A 25,768-nucleotide genomic window follows, 5' to 3' on the forward strand; every position below is an offset into this window, starting at 1 on the left:
AACTCACTGCAAACTCCGCCTCTCAGGTTCAAGTGATTCTCCTGTGTCAGCCTCCCAGTAGCTGGGATTACAGGTGCCTGCAACGACACTCAGCTAATTTTTGTATTTTTAATGGAGACAGGGTTTCACCATGTTGGCTAGGCTGGTCTTGAACTCCTGATCTCAGGTGATCCGCCCACCTTGCCATCCCAAAGTGCTGAGATTACAGGCGTGAGCCACCGCACCCAGCCTCCTTATACATTTTCACTAACACAGTTAAATCAAAACTCCTAAGTTATATAAATTTTGCATATTAGGTACTAAATCAGGGTTTGGAGGATGGTAGTCAAAAGCAATTGTAAGCTCTGAGCTATTTGGTAAATAGCCATTGGTGTTGCGTGGTAAATGTGAAGGAATCCCTGGTTGGAATGGAGAAGCAAGGGGATAGAGTAGGATGCTTTCTGTTTTACAGCCTCCTCAATTCTGATACTATTCAAGGATTCAGCCTCTTATCATTAAACATAGGTCCCTATGTCATTAAAGCCTCTGAAACCCTAACTCCTTAACTTTCTGAAGTTCTGAACAGGTTATTTCAAGCGAATTCAATCTAATACGTGAAGCTGTCAATTTGGCACCAGATTGCATTCATCTTTGAGGCTGGCACAAGCCCTTTGCCTCAGGTCACATTTCAGATAACTACTATGACAAGTAAAACATAGCTGGTGTGGAACTTACTTAAGCCGAAATTTATTTCTGTTTTTCCTTATCAGCACTCGTGAAATCCCAGCATATATATTAGCCTTTGAATGGAATGAATCCCAAATGTCATGGTCTCATTCATGTTGGTAGTTGGCTGTCATTTAAACAAGTGTTTTAAAAGAAGTGTTCTTTTTCTTGGGCTGGCTAAAGCCAGCAAGGATGGAACCCAATATTTATTGATAACGGTGCCTTACGTATCTTACCTCATTTAATTCAAATGAAAATTCAAGGAGATTGTTATTCCAGGTCTATAATCCCTTAACCAAAACTCTTGAAGCAAGATATTTTTGGAAAGGTGGTGCACTCCCTTAAACATCCAGTGAGGCCTGGAGCAGCACCCTAAAATCAACCACATTAACAAATCTGCAGCAAAACCTATTGTATTCATACAAAATGAGATTAAGAAAGTGAGTTTGCCTTACACATGTGAAAAAAATATAAACTGTTTGAGAATTTTTTGCATTTTCAAATTGTGGGTAAGACCTGAAGAGTCTCCATCTTACACATAAAACTGGCTTAGAAGAGTTAAGTAAGGCTGGGCGTGGTGGCTCATACCTGTAATCCCAACACTTTGGGAGGCGGAGGCAGGTGGATCGCCTGAGGTCAGAAGTTCGAGACCAGCCTGGCCAATATGGTGAGACCCATCTCTATTAAAAATACAAAAATTAGGGCCGGGCGCAGTGGCTCACGCCTGTAATCCCAGCACTTTGGGAGGCCAAGGCGGGTGGATCACGAGGTCAAGAGATCGAGACCATCCTGGTCAACATGGTGAAACCCCGTCTCTACTAAAAATACAAAAAATTAGCTGGGCATGGTGGCACGTGCCTGTAATCCCAGCTACTCAGAAGGCTGAGGCAGGAGAATTGCCTGAACCCAGGAGGCGGAGGTTGCGGTGAGCCGAGATCGCACCATTGAACTCCAGCGTGGGTAACAAGAGCGAAACTCCGTCTCAAAAAAAAAAAAAAAAAAAAAAAAAATTAGCTGGGCATGGTGGTGAGTGCCTGTAATCCCAGTTACTTGGGAGGCTGAGGCAGGAGTATCGCTTGAACCCAGGAGGCAGAGGTTGCAGTAAACTGAGATTGAGCCATTGCATGCCAGCCTGGGTGACAAGAGCAAAAGTCTGTCTCAGAAAAATAAAAAGGAAGAGTTAAGTAATTTGGCAAAGATCACATAGCATGTGGAAGAGGCAGAGTAAGACAAGGTGTTAAAAACCCATCACGCTAAGCTGCCTCACAAGTATGAATGATGCTATTTCTAGTCTATAGCCAGTGCCCCAGTAACACTGAAAACTGCTAGCTGAATGCTACGTGATAGGAAGCAGCAAATAAAGTGTTCAGTTTCAGCCATTCAGAATCATGGCTTTCATTAGTACTAATGATCTGGATGTTTTCTTTATTTCTTGTTAAAGTGTTTTAGTGACCCACACAGACGCAGTAAAAATTTCAGATTTTGGTACGTCTAAGGAACTCAGTGATAAAAGTACCAAGATGTCATTTGCTGGCACGGTGGCCTGGATGGCGCCAGAGGTGATACGAAATGAACCTGTCTCTGAAAAGGTGGATATATGGTGAGTGGTGCCATCTGTGCCAACTAAAAAGCCTGTTCCCACTTTTACCCTATTAGTACTGTCTTCCTTCAGCACTTACTTTTCTAGAATATTCTTTAGCATTGCTCACTTTGGGTTGATTTTGGCCTCATGTTATCTGAGGTACTACCCAGAATGGTGATATATGGGGAGAAGGATTAGGGGGAATTCAGGTGACTATCTACTCAGTAAATCATCAGTTTGGGGGACCTCAGAGAATATGCTGAACTTTCTAGAAAGCTGAAAGTTTACTTCAAATGATCGTTTAGTATAGAAGTCTTTCTGAAATGTGTTACATAATTCTCATCTATTCTCAATGACTCAGGTCACCATATCAATAATATACTTTGCTGTGATGCAGTTATGTTCTCTAGACATGTTTGAAATGTAGGAGGTTGTTTTGGCCTTTCATTGAACCTATAGAGGCTGTTCAAGGAAAAGGTTTCCTCTGAGGTTATAAGTCTTTTCTATTAACAGTATTTTCCCCTGTAATTGCTTTTCTTCTACCCCTAAAATTGGCAACTAGTAACTTTAGGCTTAAAACCAAAATAATAGTACGTGTCAAAATTGCATGTAAATAAGAGTAAATGAGGACAAAGTAGAAATGTGGGGTCATTTGTCATTGAGGTAATCATTACCAAATTACCCTCCTTAGTGATTACTAATTAATGTTCTACCAGAAATATGTAAGAGTGTTTTCTCAGTCTCACCAACAAAATGTGCTCAACTCTTGGATTTTTGCCAATCACATAGGTGAAAAAATGATATCTTGGGTGCATTCCTCTTAGTATAAGTAATGGTATACATTTGTTCATACGTGTAAAAGGCATTGTATTTTCTTGTTTGTGAATGACTCATAAGCTTTGCTCAGTTTTCTGATCTTTACTCATAATTTATCAGAGTATTTTATGTATTAAGGAGATTTACATTTTGTGTACATTGTAGATAGTTCACATTTTGTTATCTTGCTTCTGCTATTTTTTTTCCATGTCAGATTTTTAAAATACAGTTTAATTTCTCAGTTTCTCCTTTTGTGGCTTATAGATTTCATGATTTAAAAAGGCTTTAACATGCTAAGATAATTTTTTTTTAACTCCTTATTTTTAGATTTTTGCAGTTTCATTTTTCTATTTAAATCTTTGATTCATGTGAAATTTATCTTAATTTATGGTGAGTTATAGATTTAATTTTTTTCCCATCTGTTCCAACAACATTTATTGACTAATCAATTTTTCCCTGCTGGCTTGTGATGTCACTTCTATCATACACTCAATTCCTAAATGTATTTGGTTTATTTCTGGATTTCTTGTTCAATCCATTATTCTGGCTGTCTGTTCACACACTAGAGTTAATTATTCAGGTTTTAATTTCCGGTGGTGTTGATTACCCCACGTATATATTTTTTTTTAGGTTGTTCCAGATGTTTCTGTCTTTCTTGTAGCAGTAGTAGAATTTTATACTGGGCATATGTACTAATTTGATTAACATTAATAAAGAACTAAAATAAGAATCAGTCTTTCTGAAACATCTTCTGTACATGTTCCTGGCACTACTCTAGGTCTTTCGGAGTGGTGCTTTGGGAGCTGCTGACAGGAGAGATCCCTTACAAAGATGTAGATTCTTCAGCAATTATCTGGGGCGTTGGAAGCAATAGCCTACACCTCCCAGTTCCTTCCACTTGCCCTGATGGATTCAAAATCCTTATGAAACAGACATGGTAAGAACATTGTCTCTAAAGCCGTAAGGAGGTCTCTAATGTGTATTTGGAGTAAATCTCCTGGTGGTGGAAGGACTAGAAGTTTTGGTGTGTGAGAATCTTGGGTTCATATACTAGCTCTGACCTTTTCTATCTGTGCAGTTTTGGGCATGTTATCTGAGTATCAGTTTTCTCATTTGTAAAATAGAGACAACGCTAATTCATAGAGGTACTGTGTTGTAATTAATTAAAATTTAGAAATAAAGAACTTGGAATGATTATCTCGAAATAGTAGGCCTTAGTAAATGATAGCTATTATTTCTTTGCTAGTCCTAGTGGGCTACTATTAAATAGGTCTGATCCTAGATTTCCATTTCATCATTAGCGCTATCTCATAATTACATTTTCCTTTTGCTCTTCAGTATATCAAACCTTTACTGCAGGGCAGCCAGGCACAGTGGCTCACACCTGCAATCCCAACACTTTGGGAGGCCGAGATGGGAGGATCACTTGAGGCCAGGAGTTCAAGAGCAGCCTGGCAACATAGCATCTCTAATTTTAAAACATAAAATAAAATATAAATTTAAAACTCTACTGCAGGGAGAAGCATGGTGACCCACACGCATAATCCCAACACTTTAGGAGGCCAAGGCAGGAGGATCACTTGAGCCCAGGAGTTTGAGATCAGCCCAGGCAACATAGTGAGAACCCCACCTCTAAAAATAATAATAATTTTCTTTTAGTAGGAGTCTCACTGTCACCCAGGCTGGAGTGCAGTGGCATGATCTTCGGCTCACTGCAGCCTCTGCCTCCTGGTTGAAGCAATTCACTTGCCTCAGCCTCCCTAGTAGTTGGGATTACAGGCACGCACCACCATGCCTGGCTAATTTTTGTATTTTTAGTAGAGACGGGGTTTCACCATATTGGCCAGGCTGTTCTCTTGGCCAAGCTGGTCTCAGACTCCTGACCTCATGATCCACCTGTCTTAGTCTCTCAAACTGCTAGGATTACAGGTGTGAGCCACTTCACCCAGCCAAAATAAATTTTTTTTAATGTTAAAACTGTCAAGATACTGTTCGGTTATACTATACTGATATAATAGAGTACAGCTGGATTTACTCAGATATAGCCATTTTGAAGTAAACAGTCTTTTTCATAAAGTAAAATAAAATCTTCATTCTCCTGGACACAACTTCTGAAACGCACAAACTGTCTTTTTCACTCCTAGGCAGAGTAAACCTCGAAACCGACCTTCTTTTCGGCAGACGCTCATGCATTTAGATATTGCCTCTGCAGATGTACTTGCCACCCCACAAGAAACTTACTTCAAGTCTCAGGTAAGTTGGGAAACTTTCTACCAGGTGCTGCTAAACAGACAGCGGACTCTCAATGAAGAAGAGTAACTCTTAGAAGGGCCCATTCTGATTGTTATAACAGTTATATAACTGTATTCATTGTGAAACAATAAATATGATACTTCACACATATCACATCTTAGAGTTTTTAAAGCACTTAACATATATTATTAATTTATTTGAAAAAACGTATCAGCCAGGTGCAGTGGCTCATGCCTGTAATCCCAGCACATTGGGAGGCTGAGGCAAGTGGACCACCTGAGGTCGGGAGTTCGAGACCAGCCTGACCAACATGGAGAAACCCCATCTCTACTAAAAATACAAAATTAGCTGGGCAAGGTGGTGCATGTCTGTAATCCCAGCTACTCAGGAGGCTGAGGCAGGAGAATCGCTTGAACCTGGGAGGCAGAGGTGGTGGTGAGCCGAGATCACGTCATCGCACTTCAGCCTGGGCAACGAGAGCAAAACTCTGTCTCAAAAAAAAAAAAAAAGAAAGAAAGAAAAACGTGAATATCATCTTTATAGTGGCTTCTGGTAAAACGGCTGAAGAGAAAAGAGAAAAAGAAGCTATGAAGGCTGTAATGCACATACATCTGAATTAGGATTCCTGCCGGCCCTCAAGGAAGTACTGCCTTCTTTGAAGCAGAAAAGCTGAAGCACAGAGGTGGGAGGTGAAATACCATAACGAGCCCGTGATAGAACCTTTGCTCTAACTATGCCACCTAGTAGCTTCCAAATAAGTATAATGTAACGTATCTGTTAGCCTCTCCTGTGCTACCAACTGTCTCAGAACTTTGATTTGTATTTTTTAAGACAAGGTCTCACTGTCATCCAGGCAGGAGTACAGTAGTCTGATCTTGGCTCACTGCAGCCTCCACCTTCTGGGCTCAAGCAATCCTCCCCCCTCAGCGCCCCAGGAACAAGCATACACCACCACTCCTGGATAATTTTTGTTTTTTTGGTAGTGATGAGGTTTTACCATGTTTCCCAGGCTGGTTTCGAATTCCTAGGCTCAAGTGATCTGCCTTCCTCGGCCTCCCAAAGTCCTGGGATTACAGGCATGAGCCATTGCTTGGCCCCATCGCAATGCTTAGGGCTTACAACAGTAAGCATTTATGTATACGTAGCTCACGATTCTATAGGTTGGCAATTTGGGCTAGGCAGTTCTACTGGCTTTGATTGGGCTTACTCATGTGTCTGCGGTGAGTTGCCAGGTCAGCCAGGAGGCTGGCTGGTCCCAGACAGTCTCCTTCACACATCTGACAACTGGCCAGCTACTAGCTAGAGCACCTTGCTTCTCCTCCACATGGCCTCCATCCCTCCAGCAGGCCACCTTGGGTTTGTTCATATGCTGTCCTCAGGGTAACAAATGTAGCGAGAGAGCGAGCCCCAGTGCACAAGTGATTTCCAAGCCTGTGTCTGCATTATTTCTGCTAATGTTCCATTGGCCAAGCAAGTCACAGGCCAACCCAGATTCTCAGGATTGAGAAATAGGCTTCGCCTCTTGACAAGAGAATCTGCACCAGCACATTGTAAGGGCACGGATCTGGGGAGGGGAAGAATTGGTGGCAATTAAATTAAAAGGCTGCAAACGTCATAAGGATAGGTCATCTAACCACTATCTATGTGGATAGGGTGTGGTAAGAGATGAATTTTTTTATAAGGCCCTTATCCCTTCCAGACCCAGGCAATATCAAAAGGGATGGAAACATAACTTTTGAAATAAATGTGATGATCCTGAATTATAGCTGTAGGCTTATAGAACATAATGAAATTATTACCTAATTTCTCATTTCTCATATAGCTTTATCTCACTTAATGTTATTGTGCTTCAGAAATGAATTTTTGTGAAATGAATCGCATCTCCTCGATGACTTCCAGTGTTATTTCAAAGATCCATTCTCAGAAAAGACGTTTTATTAGCAATTGGCATTTCAGCCTACTCATAGTCCCCCATCCCTGAAGGGTGATGAGTTTGCCCATCATGAAAGAATCCGAGGAAAGCAGTAATGGCCTTTGGGAGGAGCGTCATCGCTGGGAGCTGAACAAGTCCTTAAATATGCTTTGCCACCTGCCCCTATCAGAGGCTTGGAGTATTTCTCTGATGTCTGATACGCAGAGAGACCCTCTGCCTATCAGACAGATATTGAGGGATATCTTAGTAAAGGCACAAGTTTTTGTTTTTTGTTTTGATTGCAGTTTCTAAGAAATGATAAATCAGAGACTCCCATCCTTTTACCCAAAGTTCTAACACACTCTTTATGATCCATAAACTTAGCTCTCCCCACAACTGTGTCTTGAAATAGGCTTGCCCCTATTGTTTTTTACTGTTTCTAAGAATTTGTTATGTAAGTAAAGTATTTGCTTCCGAGGAAATAAGATGAGGTAGGAGGTTGACTTCATGACATTTCCTACATTCTTTGATATACATTCAGATCAATTCCCTTAGAACTGTCACCCGTTTGTTCAGCTACACGTAGGTATAGGGCACCGTCCTGTCACTTCATACTGTGTGATCTTGGCAAAGTCACTCATTTTACTATAAACCTCTGCTTACTCATCAAAACAATGAAGATAATCGTATCTTCCCTTCCTTAGTGAGTTTCTGTGAGGAGTAGATGAAAAGATAAAACTGCGAATGCATTGTGGACCATCAAGAACACTTTGATTATAAGATGTCATTATTCTCGACTGGACACGGTGGCTCATGCCTGTATCTGTAATCCCAGCACTTTGGGAGGCTGAGGTGCGTGGATCATTTGAGGTCAGGAGTTCAAGACCAGCCTGGCCAACACTGTGAAACCCATGTCTACTAAAAATACAAAAATTAGCCAGGTGTGGTGGTGCACACCTATAATCTCAGCTACTTGAGAGGCTGAGGCACAAGAATCACTTGAACCCAGAAGGCAGAGGTTGCAGTGAGCTGAGATTGAGCCACTGCACTCCAACATGGTCAACAGAGCAAGACTCCATCTAAAAAAAAAAAAAGAAGTCATTATTCTTGAGTTGCGTATGATAGCATAAAACAAAAACAGAGGTGTCATTCTTCGCTGTAATTTTTGTAGCTTTGTACTAAGTACAAAAATTAAGGCTCCTCTGGGTTGTTGCATTCTGGATGCTTTTTCTGATGAATTCCTAAGATGAATAAGATGGCAGCCAGAGAACCCCTATTATGTTTGTCTTTGTGCTGCCTCAAGAGGGAAGAACTGGCTTTTTGCAGGCATGAGCTCTTTCTATAGTCCTCTTGTACCTGAGGCCTTGCCTCCTCCTGCCTGCTAAGACCCTCTGAACATCAGTTATCAATCAATAGTCGTTAGCTCCTGGTCTCCACTTCCCACCAAAACTGTCCATTGAGAGGCGTTGCCAAAAGCCCAGCTGACTCCTTCCTGGGAGAAAATGCGTCATCTGGTTTTTGTCAACAGCACGTGTATAGAAATGCAGCCTACATAGAGCAGATGAACAAAGCAACCAATTTCAATGCAACGTTAGATTCTGCCAAAGCTATTGCTTCGTTTCGAGATAATCACACATTTCTCCAAGTAGGCAATTATGGCTCCTGGTGTTCAATTACATTTGATCTGAGTCTTTAGAAACATTTTCACCCCACTCCAGATCCCAGCTGCTAGGTGTGTCGTGTGCCCTGCTTTGAAGCTCTCTCACCCCTCTGCCTTTGCACCATTCTAGTGTTCTCTTGAGTGCCACTGTGAGCACCCAGAAATCCAGGGATTGGGAGTTGCAGAGACACCCCAACTCTGAGGTTAGACTCTGCTGCCTTAAAAGTAATCTGCTTGTGAGAGAGCAGATGCTTATGCAGAGGCTGGACACTCAGAGGAGGATTTGTGTGCCCGGTAAGGCTTGGACTGGACCCCACTATGGCTTTTCTGATTCCATCTAATTTCCCTCTTCTAAGACCCCAACATCTGGCTTCTTTACTCCTTAAGCTAGGCTGGAACTGGCTCAATTTATTTATTTTGTTTATTTACTTTTTTATTTATTTCTGAGACGGAGTCTTGCTCTGTCACCCAGGCTGGAGTGCAATGACATGATCTCAGCTCACTGCAACCTCCGCCTCCTGGGTTCAAGTGATTTTCCTGCCTCAGACTCCTGAGTAGCTGGGACTGTAGGTGCCCACTAAATTTTTGTATTTTTAGTAGAGACGGGGTTTCACCTTGTTAGCCAGGATAGTTGTGATCTCCTAACCTTGTGATTCACCCACATCAGCCTCCCAAAGTGCTAGGATTAGAGGTATGTGCCACTGCACCCAGCCTGTTTACTTTTCTCAATTGTGGTAAAATAAAAATAGTATAAAATTTGCCATTTTAACCATTAAAAAAAATTTTTTTTGAGACACAATTTTGCTTTTGTCCCCAAGGCTAAAGTGCAATGGCACAATCTTGGCTCACTGCAACTTCTGCCTCGGAGGTTCAAGCAATTCTCCTGCCTCAGTGTCCTGAGTAGCTGTGACTCCAGGGCCTGCCACCATGCCCAGCTAATTTTTTGTATTTTTAGTAGAGACAGGGTTTCGCCATGTTGGCCAGGCTGGTCTCGAACTCCTGACCTCAGGTTATCCAACCACCTCAGCCTCCCAAAGTGCTGGGATTACAGGTGTGAGCCACCGCGCCCAGCTGATTTTAACCATTTTTGAATGCACGGCTCAATGGCATTAATTACAGTCACAATGTTGTGAAATTGCCACCACGATCTGTTTCCAAAAATGTTCTTCATCTCATCAAGCAGTAACTCCCCATGCCTTCCTCCCCGCCACCCCCAGTAACCTCTATTCTACTTTCTCTATGAGTTTGCCTATTCCAGGTTATTTCATTTCAGTAGAATCATACCATATTTGTTCATTTGTGCCTGGCTTGTTTCACTTGGCATGTTTTCAAGGTTCATGTATTTTGTAGCATGTGTCACAGCTTCATTACTTGTTATGGCTAAATAATATTCCATGGTGTATACACACACATACACACACACACACATACACATACACCATGGAATATTATTATATAATATATACCATACATATATATACACACACACACATATATATATACACCATGGAATACTATTATATAATATATACCATACATATATATATTTATACACACACACACACACACTCATATATATACATACACCATGGAATATTATATAATATATACCATACATATATATATATATATACACCATGCATAATACACACACACACACATATATACACCATGGAATATTATTATATAATATATACCATACATATATATATACCATGCATAATACACACACACACACACATATATATATATACATACACCATGGAATATTATTATATAATATATACCATACATAATACACATACACACACACACATATATATACCATGGAATATTATTATATAATATATACCATACATAATACACATACACACACACACATATACACCATGGAATATTATTATATAATATACACCATACATATATATATATTTATATGTATACACACACACACAGCACATTTTGTCTATTCATTCATCTTTCAACTTCATTTTGACACCTCTACAGTAGTTCCTGCTTGTCCATGGTACATTTCATGGCCCCCAGTGGATGCCTAAAACTTTGAATAGTACCGAGCCTGACTGCTGTCATCAGAACATATTTCTTTACATATCTTCCACCCACAAATGTAATGTCTCTTCCATCTTAACTAAGCTCTTTCTCTGCTGTTTGTTTCCTTTTTGGGAGCAACCCTACTAACTGGCTAAGCTCTTATCAGTACTGTTGCCATAATTTTTGTAGTTTGAGGCACTACAGCAACAGTAACACAAATTTGTTCACAAGATTCATTCTTGTGTAGATCTTAGCAACCTCTGCATATGATTTTTTTTCTTTCCTTATTAAGTCAAGAACTTTTACCCTTTCACCTAAAGGAAGCATTGTCTAGCTTATCTTTGGCATATCTGAATTGCTAGCATCGCTGCTCCTGTGTTTTGCAGCCATTATTAAGTAAAATGAGAATTACTTGAACACAAGGGCTGCAATGCTCCAACAGTCAATCTTATAACCAAGACAGCTACTAAGTGACCAGTGGAAGGGGAGTGTCTACAACGTGGAGACGATGGATGAAGGGATGATTCATGTCCCACATGAGACAGAGCCAACAACAAGAGATTTCATCACACTACTCAGAATGATGGCCAATCTAAATTTTATGAATTATTTATTTCTAGAAATTTTTATGTAATATTTTCAGGCCAGGGCTGACTGCAAACAAGTGAAATTGCAGAAAGCAAAGCCTTGGTCAAGACTACTGTATTACAGGAGATAAAGAAGCAAAGTTTGGGTGCAAGAGCTTCGGTCTATGGAGTGAGTAACTGGAAGGATGGAAAAGATAAAGCCTTCTAAATGCTATGGACTTCCGCAGGCCTTATTTGGGACATAAAGAGGATATCACTAATGTTAATAATCCAAGTTTCACTGGATTTTTTCCCTTACCTGCTAGAGTAGTCTGTTCTCTCACAGCTATAAAGAAATACCTGAAACTGGGTAATTTATAAGAAAAGAGGTTTAATTGGCTCACAGTTCCACAGGCTTTACAGGAAGCATGACTAGGGAAGCCTCAGGAAACTTTCAATCATGGCAGAAGGCAAAGGCGAAGCAGGCACATCTTACAGCTGGAGAAGGGGAAGAGAATGAAGGCAGAGGCACCACACACTTTCAGACAACCAGATCTCAAGAAAACTCACTATCATGAGAACAGCAAGAGGGAAATCTGCCCCCATGATTCAGTCATGTCCCAGCTAGCCCCTCCTCCAACATTGGGGATTACAGTTCAGCATGAGATTGGAGTGGGGACACAGATCCAAACCATATCACCTGCTTACGCAGGACTTGAGAGCCTTCTTAAGCACTGCTCTGTTCCCGCCCCCACCCCAACCACATGCATTTCTGGGGAATCCCCAGTGAGGAGTGAGGATCTCAAACTGCCTCAAATTAACATTTGTTCTGCTTTCCACTGATGCTAGATAAACACAGCAGTCTCCCGCCAAGCATCTGCTGGATATTGATTTATTGGCTAGCCATCACTGTTTTCTGCTAAAAGACTACAGTCCCAGGTTGGCATCCATTGGATGCTGCCACATCCTTAAGGCACTGCCATCACACCCTGGGAGCTGCCATTGCCTCCGGAGTTCTCAGGGTTCCAAAGCTGCAAGCTGTCCTGTTTGTGCCATGAACTCTTCCTCTGCCTGCTGAGTTACACTCTGTGGACAGTAAGAGAGCAATACTGGCTGTGTCCCCATGCTTCTCAGGCATTGTAATGAAACAATAGGAAATGCCCCTCCACTCCTAGAAGGGGGGCTTTGTTACAGGTCAAGCTCATGCAGGACTCCTCCCACCCTTGGTGTTCTCTCTCTCAGGCTTCTCAATAGCTGTGCAAATTGGCTTCGGGCTTGCCAATCTTCCCTTTCTTCATATGTGTCCAGACATGTCTGAATTGCAGATTACACTCATATTAGAACTCCTTTTAAATAAGATTCTAAGTATATAAAATTGAACTAAAAATTAACATGTGGAGGAATAGGATACCTTCAGAGGAAATGCATTATTCATCAGTACCTGGTGTTTGCCTGTATATCCTTTTTTCTCTTAACAGGAGGGAACTTCTTTTCGGAAATCTACAATCTTTACAAAGTTCTCTTTGACTTTCCCATAATCATAAGCTAGATGTCAGGAGATTTATTTCCTCTAGAATTAAAACAAATCTCATCTGTGATATAAAATTCCTTACCACCAGAGGGAGGAATTCCTTTTCTCATCCCTTCTTTAAGTATTTTAGTAGGATACAGTGACATGACAAAAGCGGATACTTCAGGGCACAAATCTGACCCTCTTATTCTTTTTTGGTCTAACTACTTTCGCTTGTCATTCTTCGCCTCCTGAAGCTCAAATACTCCTCCTGCTCCCTGACTGATCTGATGATTGAGAGACTAGCATTACCAGGAGGGGCTCACCCAAACTTTCATTTACAGCTTGGATTCTGTCGAAGGCCATTATCAAACCATGGAGTAGTGCATTCTGATGAGACCGGGTGTTCAGGGCGGTATGACCATAGACTGCAGTAGTGGATTCTGGATCTTGGCTTTCTAATGACGTCGTTCGATAGATTTGGTGCCTAAAGATCAACCAACCAACAGAAACTTCTCTCCAGTGTTCAACATATATATGAGAAATCTAGCACATTATAGAATGATCATTTTTGCATAATTAAAATATAATTTCCTCCATAAAAATAGATGAGAAACAGCTAATTTGGGGAAAACCTTCTATAAATCCACAATTACTTAAGAATAACTTCTTACTTGATCCAGAAAGATATGCTTTTTAAAAAAATTATGGTGGTAAAAACACTTAATGAAAGCTATTGTGTTTTATTTTATTTTTTTGAGACAGAGTTTCACTCTTGTTTCCCAGACTGGAGTGTAATGGCCAGATCTCAGCTTATTGCAACCTCCCACTCCTGAGTTCAAGTGATTCTCCTGCCTCAGCCTCCCGACTAGCTGGGATTACAGGTGCGTGCCACCACACCCAGCTAATTTTTGTATTTTTAGTAGAGATGAGGTTTCACCATGTTGGCCAGGCAGGTCTTGAACTCCTGGGCTCAACCAATCCTCTCACCTCAGCCTCCCAAAGTGCTGGGATTATAGGCATGAGCCACCACACCCATAAAAGCAATAGGGATTGCTATTATTTTAAAAAATTTTTTTAATTAAAAAAATATATAGGCAAGGATGGAAAGAAATAGGAACCCAGGTACACTGTTGGTGAGAATGCAAAATGGTGCAGCTAATACGGAAAACAAGAGGGAGACTCCTCACCAAATTAAAAAGGGAACTACCTTATAATCCAGAGAGACACTGTTTAACATGAATGTAAAGGTCATAGGATAATTTTAGTAGAAGATTATGCAATTAGATACATTGAGCTACAGATCTAGCATTCACGGGAAATTATATCTCATTACTTTTGGAAATGGAAGATAGTCTGTACATAATATGAGGGAACTTAGCTTTGCTGTTTCTGTCTATGGCCTACTGCTTGTAGGCCATATTCCAGGAGAGGTTTTTGTGCCCTCTCACATTTAGGTAAAATTAGCTTGAAATGTCATGCCCTGTGGAAAGCTCAATGTCCTTTCTAACACTTCTGTAAATTCCCGGGAGAGTGATAATTTCATGGCTGCTCTGGCCCTGCCTTCCTTAAATTCTTGGTCCCCACCCCTGCTGCCTTGTGGTTGTTCCTTTACCTTTGTCCCATAATTGACCAAACATTCAATTCAGCACCTTTCTTTAAAAAACAAAATAGGGCCGGCCGTGCATGGTGGCTCATGCCTGTAATCTCAGCACTTTGGGAGGCCAAAGTGGGTGGATCATTAGAGGTCAGGGGTTTGAGACCAGCCTGGCCAACATGGTGAAATCCTGCCAATATTAAAAATACAAAAATTAGCCGGGCGTGGTGGCAGGCACCTGTAATCCCAGCTACTCAAGAGGCTGAGCCAGGAGAATGGCTTCCACCTGGGAAACCGAGGCTGCAGTGAGCCAAGATCATGCCACTGCACTCCAGCCTGGGTGACAGAGAGAGACTCTGTCTCAAAAATAATAATAATAACAAATAAGTAAAAAAAAAATTTTAAGCCCCCTTCAAAGACTAGGTGAATGTGAGAGACTTTACTGAAGGTTTAGAAAATTGGAAAAAGTTTACATTTTGAACAACGTCAACCATGTATTAGACATCCATCCCTCGTCTAAAAATTTCGTCCAACTACTAAATTGCTTGGCCATACTCTCTATTTTCTCCTCCTCCTTTTCTCCTTTCTATTCTTTCCCTCAACTCCAAATTCCTGTATGATTTCTTATATTTCTATTCTCATTTCCTGCTGCTCATGCCTGTAGGGTCTTCTACTCTAGATATTTTCTCAAGATACTTTCCCAAACAAAGGCTAGGAGGAATTCTGGTGCCAGTCATAAAGGTGTTCATAATCTCACACACACATAAACATTTCCATGTGCTTATCAGGGCTCTTTATTTTCTGGCCAGGCTATCCCAGCCACCACCTCGCCTTAAATTAAACTCCTTTATTCCAGAAGCAATGGCCGGTCTGCCGGCTGTGATGTTTCTCATGGCCAGTGCTGGAGGAAAACTCAGAAAAAGACAACATCATATATTGGAGTAAAAAGTATAGAAAGGGGCTAGGGCATGGCGATTTAGTAGCAAGAGATATTTTGCTATCAATCAAATAATATTTATTGAACATCTATTCTGAAAAAGGCTCTTCAGTAGAAGCATGCAGGAAAAAATAATCTTGTTCATACCTTTATGGATATATCAGGGATTGAAACTCCTGGAATTTATCAAAATCTAATTTGTCCTTGCCTAGGCTGAATGGAGAGAAGAAGTGAAAAAACACTTTGAGAAGATCAAAAGTGAAGGAACTTGTATACACCGGTTAGATGAAGAACTGATTCGAAGGCGCAGAGAAGAGCTCAGGTCAGCTCACCCCTCCTTCTCCACCTCCTCTGATCCCTAGGTCTGCAGATGTTAATGGGCACCCTCTTTATAACCCCCATTTCACTTTCTACCACCTTTCACCTAAGCTTTTTACTGTTAGACTGTTTAAAAGTTGCCCCTAGCTGGGCGTGGTGGCTCACGCCTGTAATCCAAGCACTTTGGAGGCCAAGGTGGGTGGATCACCTGAGGTTGGGAGTTCAAGACCAGCCTGACCAACATGGTGAAACCCTGTCTTTAGAAAAAAAAAAAAAACTTGCCCCCAAAGTTAGCCCTCCTTTGTATCTCTTCGCTGTCCTTTCCTGCCAACTCTATTATCCTCTTTTATTATGTCTCTGCAAAAAGGATTCCTGAAACAATGCTATTTAGTCATTCAGCCACTGTCCTAAGTGCCATGGAATTCCAGAAATTTATAAGATTTCGTCCCTGGCTTCAAGATACTTATAATCTATTAAGAGATATAAGGCCAGGTGCAGTGGCTCACACCTGTAGTCCCAGCACTGTGGGAGGCCAAGGCAGGTGGATCACTTGAGCCCAGGAGTTCAAGACCAGCCTGCCCAACATGGCAAAACTGCATCTCTACTAAAAGTACAAAAAAGTACACCTGCGATCCCAGCTACGCAGGAGACTGAGTAATGAGAATCACTTGAACCTAGGAGATGGAGGTTGCAGTGAGCCAATATTGTGCCACTGTACTCCAGCCTGGGTGACAGAGTAAGATTCTGTCTCAAAAAAAAAAGAGAGAGATGAGGAGGCATGGTCATGGATAATCTCTGATATAATTTGGCTCTGTCTCTCCACCCAAATCTCACTTCAAATTGTCATCCCCACAATCCCCGTATGTCAAGGACAGAACCAGGTGAAGGTAACTGAATCATGGGGTGGTTTCCCCCAAGCTGTTTTTGTGATAATGTGTGAGTTCTCAGGAGAGCTGATGGTTTTATAAGCATCTGGCATTTTCCCTGCTTTCACTCATTCGACCCTGTGAGAAGGTTCTCCTTTGCCTTCTGCCATGATTGTAAATTTCCTGAGGCCTCCCCAGCAATGCAGAACTGTGAGTTAATTAAACCTCTTTCTTTTATAAATTACCCAGTCTCAGCTATTTCTTCATAGCAGTGTGAGAGCAGACTAATACAATCACATCTGAGTCAATTCCAGCTGCTATAACAAACCTTAGACTGGATAATTTATAAACAATGAAATGTATTGGTCATAGTTCTGAAGCTGGGAAGTCCATGATCAAGGTGCCACGATCAGATTCAGTGTCTAGTGAGGGCCTGTTTGTCATAGATGGCACCTGCTATGTGTCCTCACACCACAGAGGGCAAAAGGGCTCCCTCAAGTCTCTTTTATAAGGGGACTAATCCCATTGACAAGGGCAGAACTCTCATGATCTAAGCACCTCCCAAGGACCCCACCTCTTTTTTTTGAGACAGAATCTCGCTCTGTCACCCAGGCTGGAGTGCAGTGGCGCAATCTCAGCTCACTGCAACCTCTGCCTCCTGGGTTCAGGTGATTCTTCTGCCTCAGCCTCCCAAGTAACTGGGACTACAAGCACGCACCACCATGCCTAGCTAATTTTTGTATTTTTAGTAGAGACAGGGTTTCACCATGTTGGTCAGGCTGGTCTTGAACTCCTGACCTCGTGATCTGCCCACCTCAGCCTCCCAGAGTCCTGGAATTACAGGCATGAGCCACCATACCCGGCCGACCCCACCTCTTAACATTATCACCTTGGGTGTTAGGTTTCAACATATAAATTTGGGGGGACACAAACATTCAGACCATAGCAACTATTCTGTCACATACGATCTGGGCCATGGCTAAGTATAAATGAGTGATCATGATGTTGGCTTTAACTGCCTATTTCCATGAACATGTGAGTATATTCTGCTGTATTCTTATTAAGATAATGCCAACCCTGCACAGTTGAAGGTGACAAATTACAGACAGATTTTTATCTGTGGCCTTCTTGGCTATTCTATATGGCTAGATGGGCCCTTTAAGATAAACCAAGTGGAGAGCTCAGATTTCCCATCTCCCATTCCATTTTCTGAGTTACTGCATTGGGCAAGGGAGCATTCACAATAGAGAGCCTTGGGCAAATGCTTTTGTGATCAGTCACCCTGTTTCTTATGTCATCAAGCTGGCTTTTGTTCTCCTGAAGTTGGCTGGCCTGGCTGACCCTATGTTTTCTTTGATAGGCATGCGCTGGATATTCGTGAACACTATGAGCGAAAGCTTGAGCGGGCGAATAATTTATACATGGAATTGAGTGCCATCATGCTACAGCTGGAAATGCGGGAGAAGGAGCTTATTAAGTATGTATCTGGACCCGTATCTGTCCTTACTGATTTGAGTCTGTCAATCAGCAGAAACATACTACTCTTCCTTGTTGCTGCTAATCAGAACTGGCAGATTTTTATTCATTCACCCAACATTCCTTCAGGGATGTGCGACGCACAGGTCCCTGCCCCTGATGAAGTATACAAGTGAGTGGAGTTGCCACAGAGCAAGTTATAGGGGAACATGCACTTGGCAGGCATTTGCTGGATAGGGAAGGGGGTCCTCATTTCAAGAACAGCACGGTGTGAAGAAGGGGAAGCTGACTGCCCAGTGGGGAAATGTGTTGGCTGCTGAAAGTGGTGTAAGGGACTCCCGATGCTGACAAGAAAACCCTGGGAATCCTGACCAAATGAGCAGCTACTGAAAACAAGCAGGACTTCTGTCATTGTTAGTGTCTGAGAAGGTGAGCTGAAGAGCAGAATGAAGTCAGGTGAATTTGAATTTAGTACTTGTTTGTTTTTTAAACCTGCAGCCTTGTCATTCAAATAGCCTGTATCTGCTAAATGTGGCCAGAATCTGCGGGTAGAATTAGCCTGTGAAAACATTGTGCCTCATTCTTTCTGTCTACAATGACTGAGAGGTGGCTTTTGCCTTTATTCTGCAGGCGTGAGCAAGCAGTGGAAAAGAAGTATCCGGGGACCTACAAACGACACCCTGTTCGTCCAATAATCCACCCCAATGCCATGGAGAAGCTCATGAAAAGGAAGGGAGTGCCTCACAAATCTGGGATGCAGACCAAACGGTGAGACACCTATACAGACACGATATGGAGATAAATGGGGAAACAGCCCCTACAAACCCCTTCTCACATGTTGGCAGATGTGGCCTCTTCTGTAGCTCATCAGATGAGAGTAGAGATACTCATCTCTAGATAAAACAGGGTAGGAGGGTGAGAGAGCATCACAGACTTCAGGAATCTAGCTCTTACATCTGTGGCATAAATATTGACTGTCTTAGCCTGGAAAGAGAAATAAACTGGGGGCCAAACAGACCTGGATTCAAATCCTGGACCTGCCTTTTAAGATGTGTGACTTGACCTCTTTCAACCCCAGTGTTCTCATGGATAAAATGGTATAATTACAGCACTTGGGGTTTCTTTTCATTTTTATGACCTCTAGGACATAGAATTAGGTTAGTTATAATTCTTGATTTACAACACGATAGTCCACGCACGACCTACTTTTATATACACATTTAGTTAGTTATTTTAAATAATGTGGACAGTACCTGCAGACTCATTGTATTAGTCCCTTCTTGCATTGCCATAAAGATATACCTGAGACTGGGTAATTTATAAAGAAAAAAAGGTTTAATTGGCTCATGGTTCTCCAGGCTACACAGGAAGCATGACAGCTTCTGGGGAGGCCTCAGGAAACTTAGAATCATGGCGAAAGATGAAGGGGGAGCCAGCACTTCACATGACTGGAGTAGGAGGAAGAGAGAGCAAAGGCGGAGGTGCTACACTCCTTTAAATAACCAAATCTCATGAAAACTCACTCACTATCATGAGAACAGTATCAGGGGATGATGCTATACCATTCATGAGAAACTGCCCCCATGATACCATCACCTCCCCCCAGGACCCACCTCCAACAGCAGGGATTACAATCTGACATGAGCTTTGGGTGGGGACATAAACTCAAACCACATCACTTGTCATGGAAACAAAAGCAGGGGCTTTGATAATTACCTGTATCTAACCATATGGTTCCCCTTACTGTACCCTAGCACGGGAGTTTTGTGAAGTTTAAATAAGATAACATGTGAAATCATCTACCAAATGATAGGTGTTCAAAAAATGTGTTTTGGGATAGTTTAAAAAAAGATTGCCTTTCCCCCTTTTTACTACATATTTGCCTTATATTTGTTTAATCTTGGCATTCTCTTCCTTTCATTTTTCCTCACCAAATTCTGTAGAGCCTCATTCCTCCCAAGGAACAGAGGTTAGCTCTCTCCTAGCTAAGTTAATGTAAAGGAAAGGAAGGTCCCTAAACCTAGAGTGTAGACCGAATAGTAAGATGTGAGTTACATGCAGTAAGAATAGAGGTAATGAGATAACACAAATGAGGAATGTATGATGATGCTATCAGAACGGCAGTCATTCTACCATGGCCGGACTAAGAGATACCTAAACTGCTAATGGGTAACTACATGAACTACTTCCAATTTTGCTTTTACCTACTTCCCCAACCATCTAATGGTAAGTTCTGAAAAATTTTTTTCAGATTCCACCTGACACAATTCTTGGGGTAGGGGAATTCCCAACACCCATTTTCTTAGGTCCTACTAGTTAGGGACAGAGTCTGCCTAATGGCTGCTCCCTGCCTTCTGCCTACAGTTAAAACCAAGAGCATTGGGGGAGAAAATAGAACCATTTAACTTTTTAAAATATGAACTCATGTTTGCTTTTATTTTGGCTGTGAGAAATATTTGAAAGAGTTTGACACCACAAGTAAATGAGCTAGCTTAGTCAATGAGCTAGTGAACATGAGGAAGGCACCCTGCAAAGAGCTGTACTGTCAGCTGATTGTCCCTTGAAGGACATCCATTTCAGATGATTTGGACAGCCCAATGATTACCAAGTGAGAAGTCTGGAGACCTTGGAGGAGATCAGAGAGGAGAAGCCATTCAACCAGCCTTAAGCTCAGGTTTCAGTTTATGTTTAGTTAGACTAAAAGGAAGAGTGTCAGGTTTAATCACGGACACTTCCAGCCTGTCGTAAGTGAGTACAGTCCAAAGAGATCATCTAAATGCCCCATAAGGAGAAGCTTGAAATGGGGAAGAACTATGCGTTGGGGTCCAAAGGCTTGGGTTCAGATTGTGAGTTCTGCCATTTGCTAGCTTTGTGATGGCTACAAGCCAGCATAACCTCTGATCCTCAGTGTGCTTCTCCACAAAATGCGTATCTTAATAGTAGAAACCAAGTGCTTTCTGCAGTGCAAGTTAGTCAGCTGACCACAGAGTTTGGAATCTGGGACAGGAAGGTGCCGAGAGCAAATAATACCCTACCCACCTTATCATAAACCCTTAGTATGGAAGCCTGGAACTTCCATACTAAGACAAGTCCTTAACTGTACTTCTCCTGTAAAACAAGAAAAACCCATCTCCTGCTGCCTGCTGCCTATTTATGAGCTCTGGCTATTCAACGTGTGGCCTCACTTTAGCAACATCTGAGAGCTTGTTATACTTGTAGGCTCTTAGGCCTCACCCCAGCCCTACTAAATCAAAATCTTCAGTGGTAACAAGCTCCCCAGATGATTTTATGTGCCTTCAAGTTTGAACTCTGACCTTTCATTAAACCAGATTGAAAATTAGGAGACACTTTTTGTCTGGATTCTACCACTAATGAGCTTTGAGAGCATGAGCCACTTCGGCTGGGCTCTGAGTTCTTTATCACACATGGTGAAGATGGGACTGTACCTGTGGTTTCCAAGCAAAGTGTGGAATACCCAAGGGCTTGCACAGAGGTTTCTCCCAGGCCACTGCAGGGGTAGAAAGGACAAGGAGGGGGTCCCAGGATCCCTGCAGAGAGGGGCTGCTGCTCTCCACTTCAACCAGCTCCACTATACCTGTTTTATATACTGCATTTCTCATAATAATTCATTTGAGAGAAGGATTCTGTTGTTAAAAACAAAAAGTTTGGGGCCATCACCTCTAAAATTTTATGCTGACTTGTGTCTTTCTGGTCCAAAGAAGGATAAGGCTACTTGCTGGTAGAAAGAAAGCAGTGGTTCTTCCTGGTAATCCTAAAGGTAATCCCTGAATCAGTTCATCAGTTCTGAAACCAGTTATTTACCTACAGGCCTTGGAAGCAGGGTGGGCAAGGTTTACCTTCAGGCCTCTGACTTTCTTTTGCACATAATATTCACGACTGGCCCAGCTGACACTTGAAAACAGGACTGTGAAAGGACCCCCTCCCTTTAGAATCAAAGTGGAATGCCAGTGTCACTCTGCACTAGCCAGCCTCTTCCTGCTTCTGCTCAACCTCCTGCTGAGCTATTTCCTCCTTCTCTGATCCCTCCCTTCCTTTTCCTTCCTTCAAGCTTCGCTAAGTCCTCACTATAAACAAGACTCCTTGCTAGGGCCCTTTACACACAAAGATGGATAAGACATAGTCCCAACCTGTAAGGAGATCATGTCTAGGCCAAACTCTCTGAACTTAACATCTTATCTAATTAAGCTGAGGTTTTCTTCTCTGGTACCAGATCTCTTTTCTTTGTGAGCCCCTGAAAGATCTGCCCAGATCCATCATCATACAGATTTCTGATCGTGGACAAACACTCATGCCAATACACCAGCATATTGGCACCAAGCTGATAGCTAAGGCTATGAGGAAGAGATCAAGAAGCCTGTAGAGCAGAATTATAAGTTAAAGAGGATTGAGTACCAAGACTAGTATATTCGTCTGTTTTAACACCACTGTAAAGAACTACCTGAGACTGGGTTATTTATTTATTTATTTTTTAGAGACAGGTCTCACTATGTTGTCCAGTGTTGCCCACGCTGATCTCGAACTCCTGGGCTCAAGCAATCTGCCCTCCTTGGCCTCCCAAAGTGCTGGGATTACAGGTGTGAGCCACCACACCCAGCCTGAGACTAGATAATTTATAAAGAAAAGAGGTTTAATTGACTCGACAGTTCCACATGGCTGGGGAGGCCTCAGGAAACTTACAATCATGGTGGAAGGCGAAGGGGAAGCAAGGCATGTCTTACATGGCAGCAAGAGAGAGTGAGGGGGAAACTGCCACACACTTTTAAACCATCAGATCTCTTGAGAACTCACTATCATGAGAACAGCCTGGGGGAAATTGTCCCCATGATCCGGTCACCTTACACCAGGTCCCTACCTTGACATGTGAGGATTCAACATGAGATTTGGGTGAGGACACAGAGCCAAATCATATCATTCCACCTCAGCCTCTCCCAAATCTCATGTCCTTCTCACATTTCAAAACCAATCATGCCTTCCCAACAACCCCCAAAGTCATTTCAGCATTAACTCAAAAGTCCAAGTCCAAGGTCTCATCTGAGACAAGGGAAGTCCCTTCCACCTATGAGCCTCCAAAATCAAAAATAAGTTACTTCCTTCCAAGGCACAATGGGAGTACAGCCTTTGGGTAAACACTACCATTCCAAAAGGGAGAAATCAGTCAAAACAAAGGTGCTACAGGCTCCATGCAAATCCAAAACCCAGCAGAGCAATCATTAAATCTTAAAGCTCTGAAATAATCTCCTTTGACTCCATGTCTCACATCCAGGCCACACTGATGCAAGGGGTAAGCTCCCAAGGCCTTGGGCAGCTCCACCCCTATGGCTTTGCATGGTACAGCCCCTGTGGCTACTTTCACAGGCTGGCGTTGAGTGCTTGTGACTTTTACAGATGCATGCTGGCAAGCTATTGGTGGATCTACCATTCTTGGGTTTGGAGGATGGTGGCTCTCTTCTCACAGCTCTACTAGACAGTGCCACAGTGGGGACTCAGTGTGTAGGCTCCAACCCCACAGTTCCCCTCCACACTACCCTAGTAGAGGTTCTCCATGAGGGCTCCACCCCTCAGCAGACTTCTGCCTGGACATCCAGGTGTCTCCGTACATCCTCTGAAATCTAGGCAGAGGTTCCCAAACTCTTGTCTTCTGTGCACCTACAAGCCCAACACATGTGGAAGCCACCAAGGCTTGGGGCTTGGACCTCTGAAGCAATGGCTTAAGCTATACCTTGGCCCCTTTTAGTTATGGCTGTAGCTGGAGCAGCTGGGATGCAGGGTACTATGACCTGAGGCTACACAGAGCAGCTGGGTCCTGGGCCTGGCCCATGAAACCATTTTTCCCTCATAGGACTCTGGGCCTGTGATGGAAGGGGCTGCCACAAAGATCTCTGAAATGCCCTGGAGACATTTTCTCCATTGTTTTGGCAATTAACATTTAGCCCCTCTTTATTTATGTGAATTTCTGCAACCATAGCTTGAATTTCTCCCCCAGAAAATGGGTTTTTTCCTTTCTACTGCATGGTCAGGCTGCAAATTTTTCAAATTTTTATGCTCTACTTCCCATTTAAATATAAGTTCCTTGTGAATGCATATAACTGTATGCTGTTAAGAGCAGCCAGGATACATCTTGAACACTTTGCTGCTTAGAAATATCTTCCACCAGATACTCGAAATCATCCCTCTCAAGTTCAAAGTTCTACAGATCTCTAGGGCAGGGGCAAAATGCTGTCAGTCTCTTTGGTAAAGCACAGCAAGAGTGAGTTCCTCATCTCCATCTGAGACCATCTCCGTTTGGATTTCATTGTTGGTATCAGCATTTTCATCAAAACCATTCACCAAGTCTCTAGGAAATTCCAAACTTTCCCACATCTTCCTGTCTTCATCTGAGTCCTCCCAAACTGTTCCATTCTCTGCCTATTACCCAGTTCCAAAGCTGCTTCCACATTTTCAGATCTCTTTATGGGAGTGCCACTCGCCTGGTACCAATTTTCTGTATTAGTCCTTTTTCACACTGCTATGAAGAACTACCTGAGACTGGGTAATTAATACAGAAAAGAGGTTTAATTGACTCACAGTTCCATGTGGCTGGGGAAGCCTCAGGAAACTTATGATCATGGTGGAAGGTGAAGGGGAAACAAGGCATGTCTTACATGGCAGCAAGAGAGAGAGCGTGAGCGGGGAGCTGCCACATATTTTTAAACCATCAGATCTTATGAGAACTCACTATCACAAGAACAGCATTGGGGAAGCTGTCCCCATAATCCAATCACCTCCCACCTTCCCCAACATGTGGGGATTACAATTTGACATGAGCTATTTGGGTGGGGACACAGGGCCAAACCATATCAGCTAGTGAGGCATAGGATATAATACAGAAGGAATAACAGAAATCAGGTTGTTTCCAGCTTTTTGCTATTTCAAATAATACTGTAACATAACATCATCAAACATATATTTTGATGCACATATGAGGGGACTTCAAAAAGTTCACGGAAAATGTAATTACAAACCATAACAACTAAAAATATTAACTTTACTTCTGAACATAAGCTCCATCAAGGTTAAGACAGTTTTGTAAGTAATTTTATCAGCCATTTAATTCATCCCTAAAAAACTGAGGGTCCTGGGAATATATCCATGTCAATACAGTCTTTTTCACATTATTAACTGAAGAAAAATGGATGCCCTTTAAAGGTATTTTAAGATTACGAAACAGAAAGAAATGAGAAGGAGCCAAATCAGAACCATAAGGTGGATGCCTAATGATCTCCCACAGAAACTCTTGAAAAGTTGCCTTTGTTTGATGAGATGAATGAGCAGGAGCATTGTCATGGTGGGGAAGGACTCTCTGGTGAAGGTTTCCTGGACTTTTTTCTGCTAATGCTTTGGCTAAGTTTCTAAAACACTCCTATAATAAGCAGATATTGTCATTCTTTGGCCCTCCAGAAAGTCAACAAGCAAAATGCTTTGAGCATCCCCAAAAACCTGTTGCCATGACTTTTGCTT

The 25,768-nt window shown here is 42.3% G+C and overlaps 1 protein-coding gene across 29 annotated transcripts in view; it reads left to right on the forward strand.

Moving 5' to 3' along the window:
* MAP3K13 (mitogen-activated protein kinase kinase kinase 13) overlaps positions 1–25,768 on the forward strand; it is a 178,384-nt gene that overhangs the window by 141,523 nt on the left and 11,093 nt on the right. For all 29 annotated transcript variants that reach the window (XM_054245429.2, XM_078350394.1, XM_054245430.2 and 26 more), the window contains 6 exons: positions 2,147–2,305; positions 3,882–4,040; positions 5,248–5,356; positions 15,803–15,912; positions 18,135–18,251; positions 18,881–19,018. In XM_054245429.2, coding sequence (XP_054101404.1) covers positions 2,147–2,305; positions 3,882–4,040; positions 5,248–5,356; positions 15,803–15,912; positions 18,135–18,251; positions 18,881–19,018 — 792 coding nt within the window. The remainder of the gene's footprint in view (positions 1–2,146; positions 2,306–3,881; positions 4,041–5,247; positions 5,357–15,802; positions 15,913–18,134; positions 18,252–18,880; positions 19,019–25,768) is intronic.

Source organism: Callithrix jacchus, chromosome 15 (genome assembly GCF_049354715.1).
Source record: "Callithrix jacchus isolate 240 chromosome 15, calJac240_pri, whole genome shotgun sequence".
In the NCBI taxonomy this organism is placed as follows: Eukaryota; Metazoa; Chordata; class Mammalia; order Primates; family Cebidae; genus Callithrix; species Callithrix jacchus.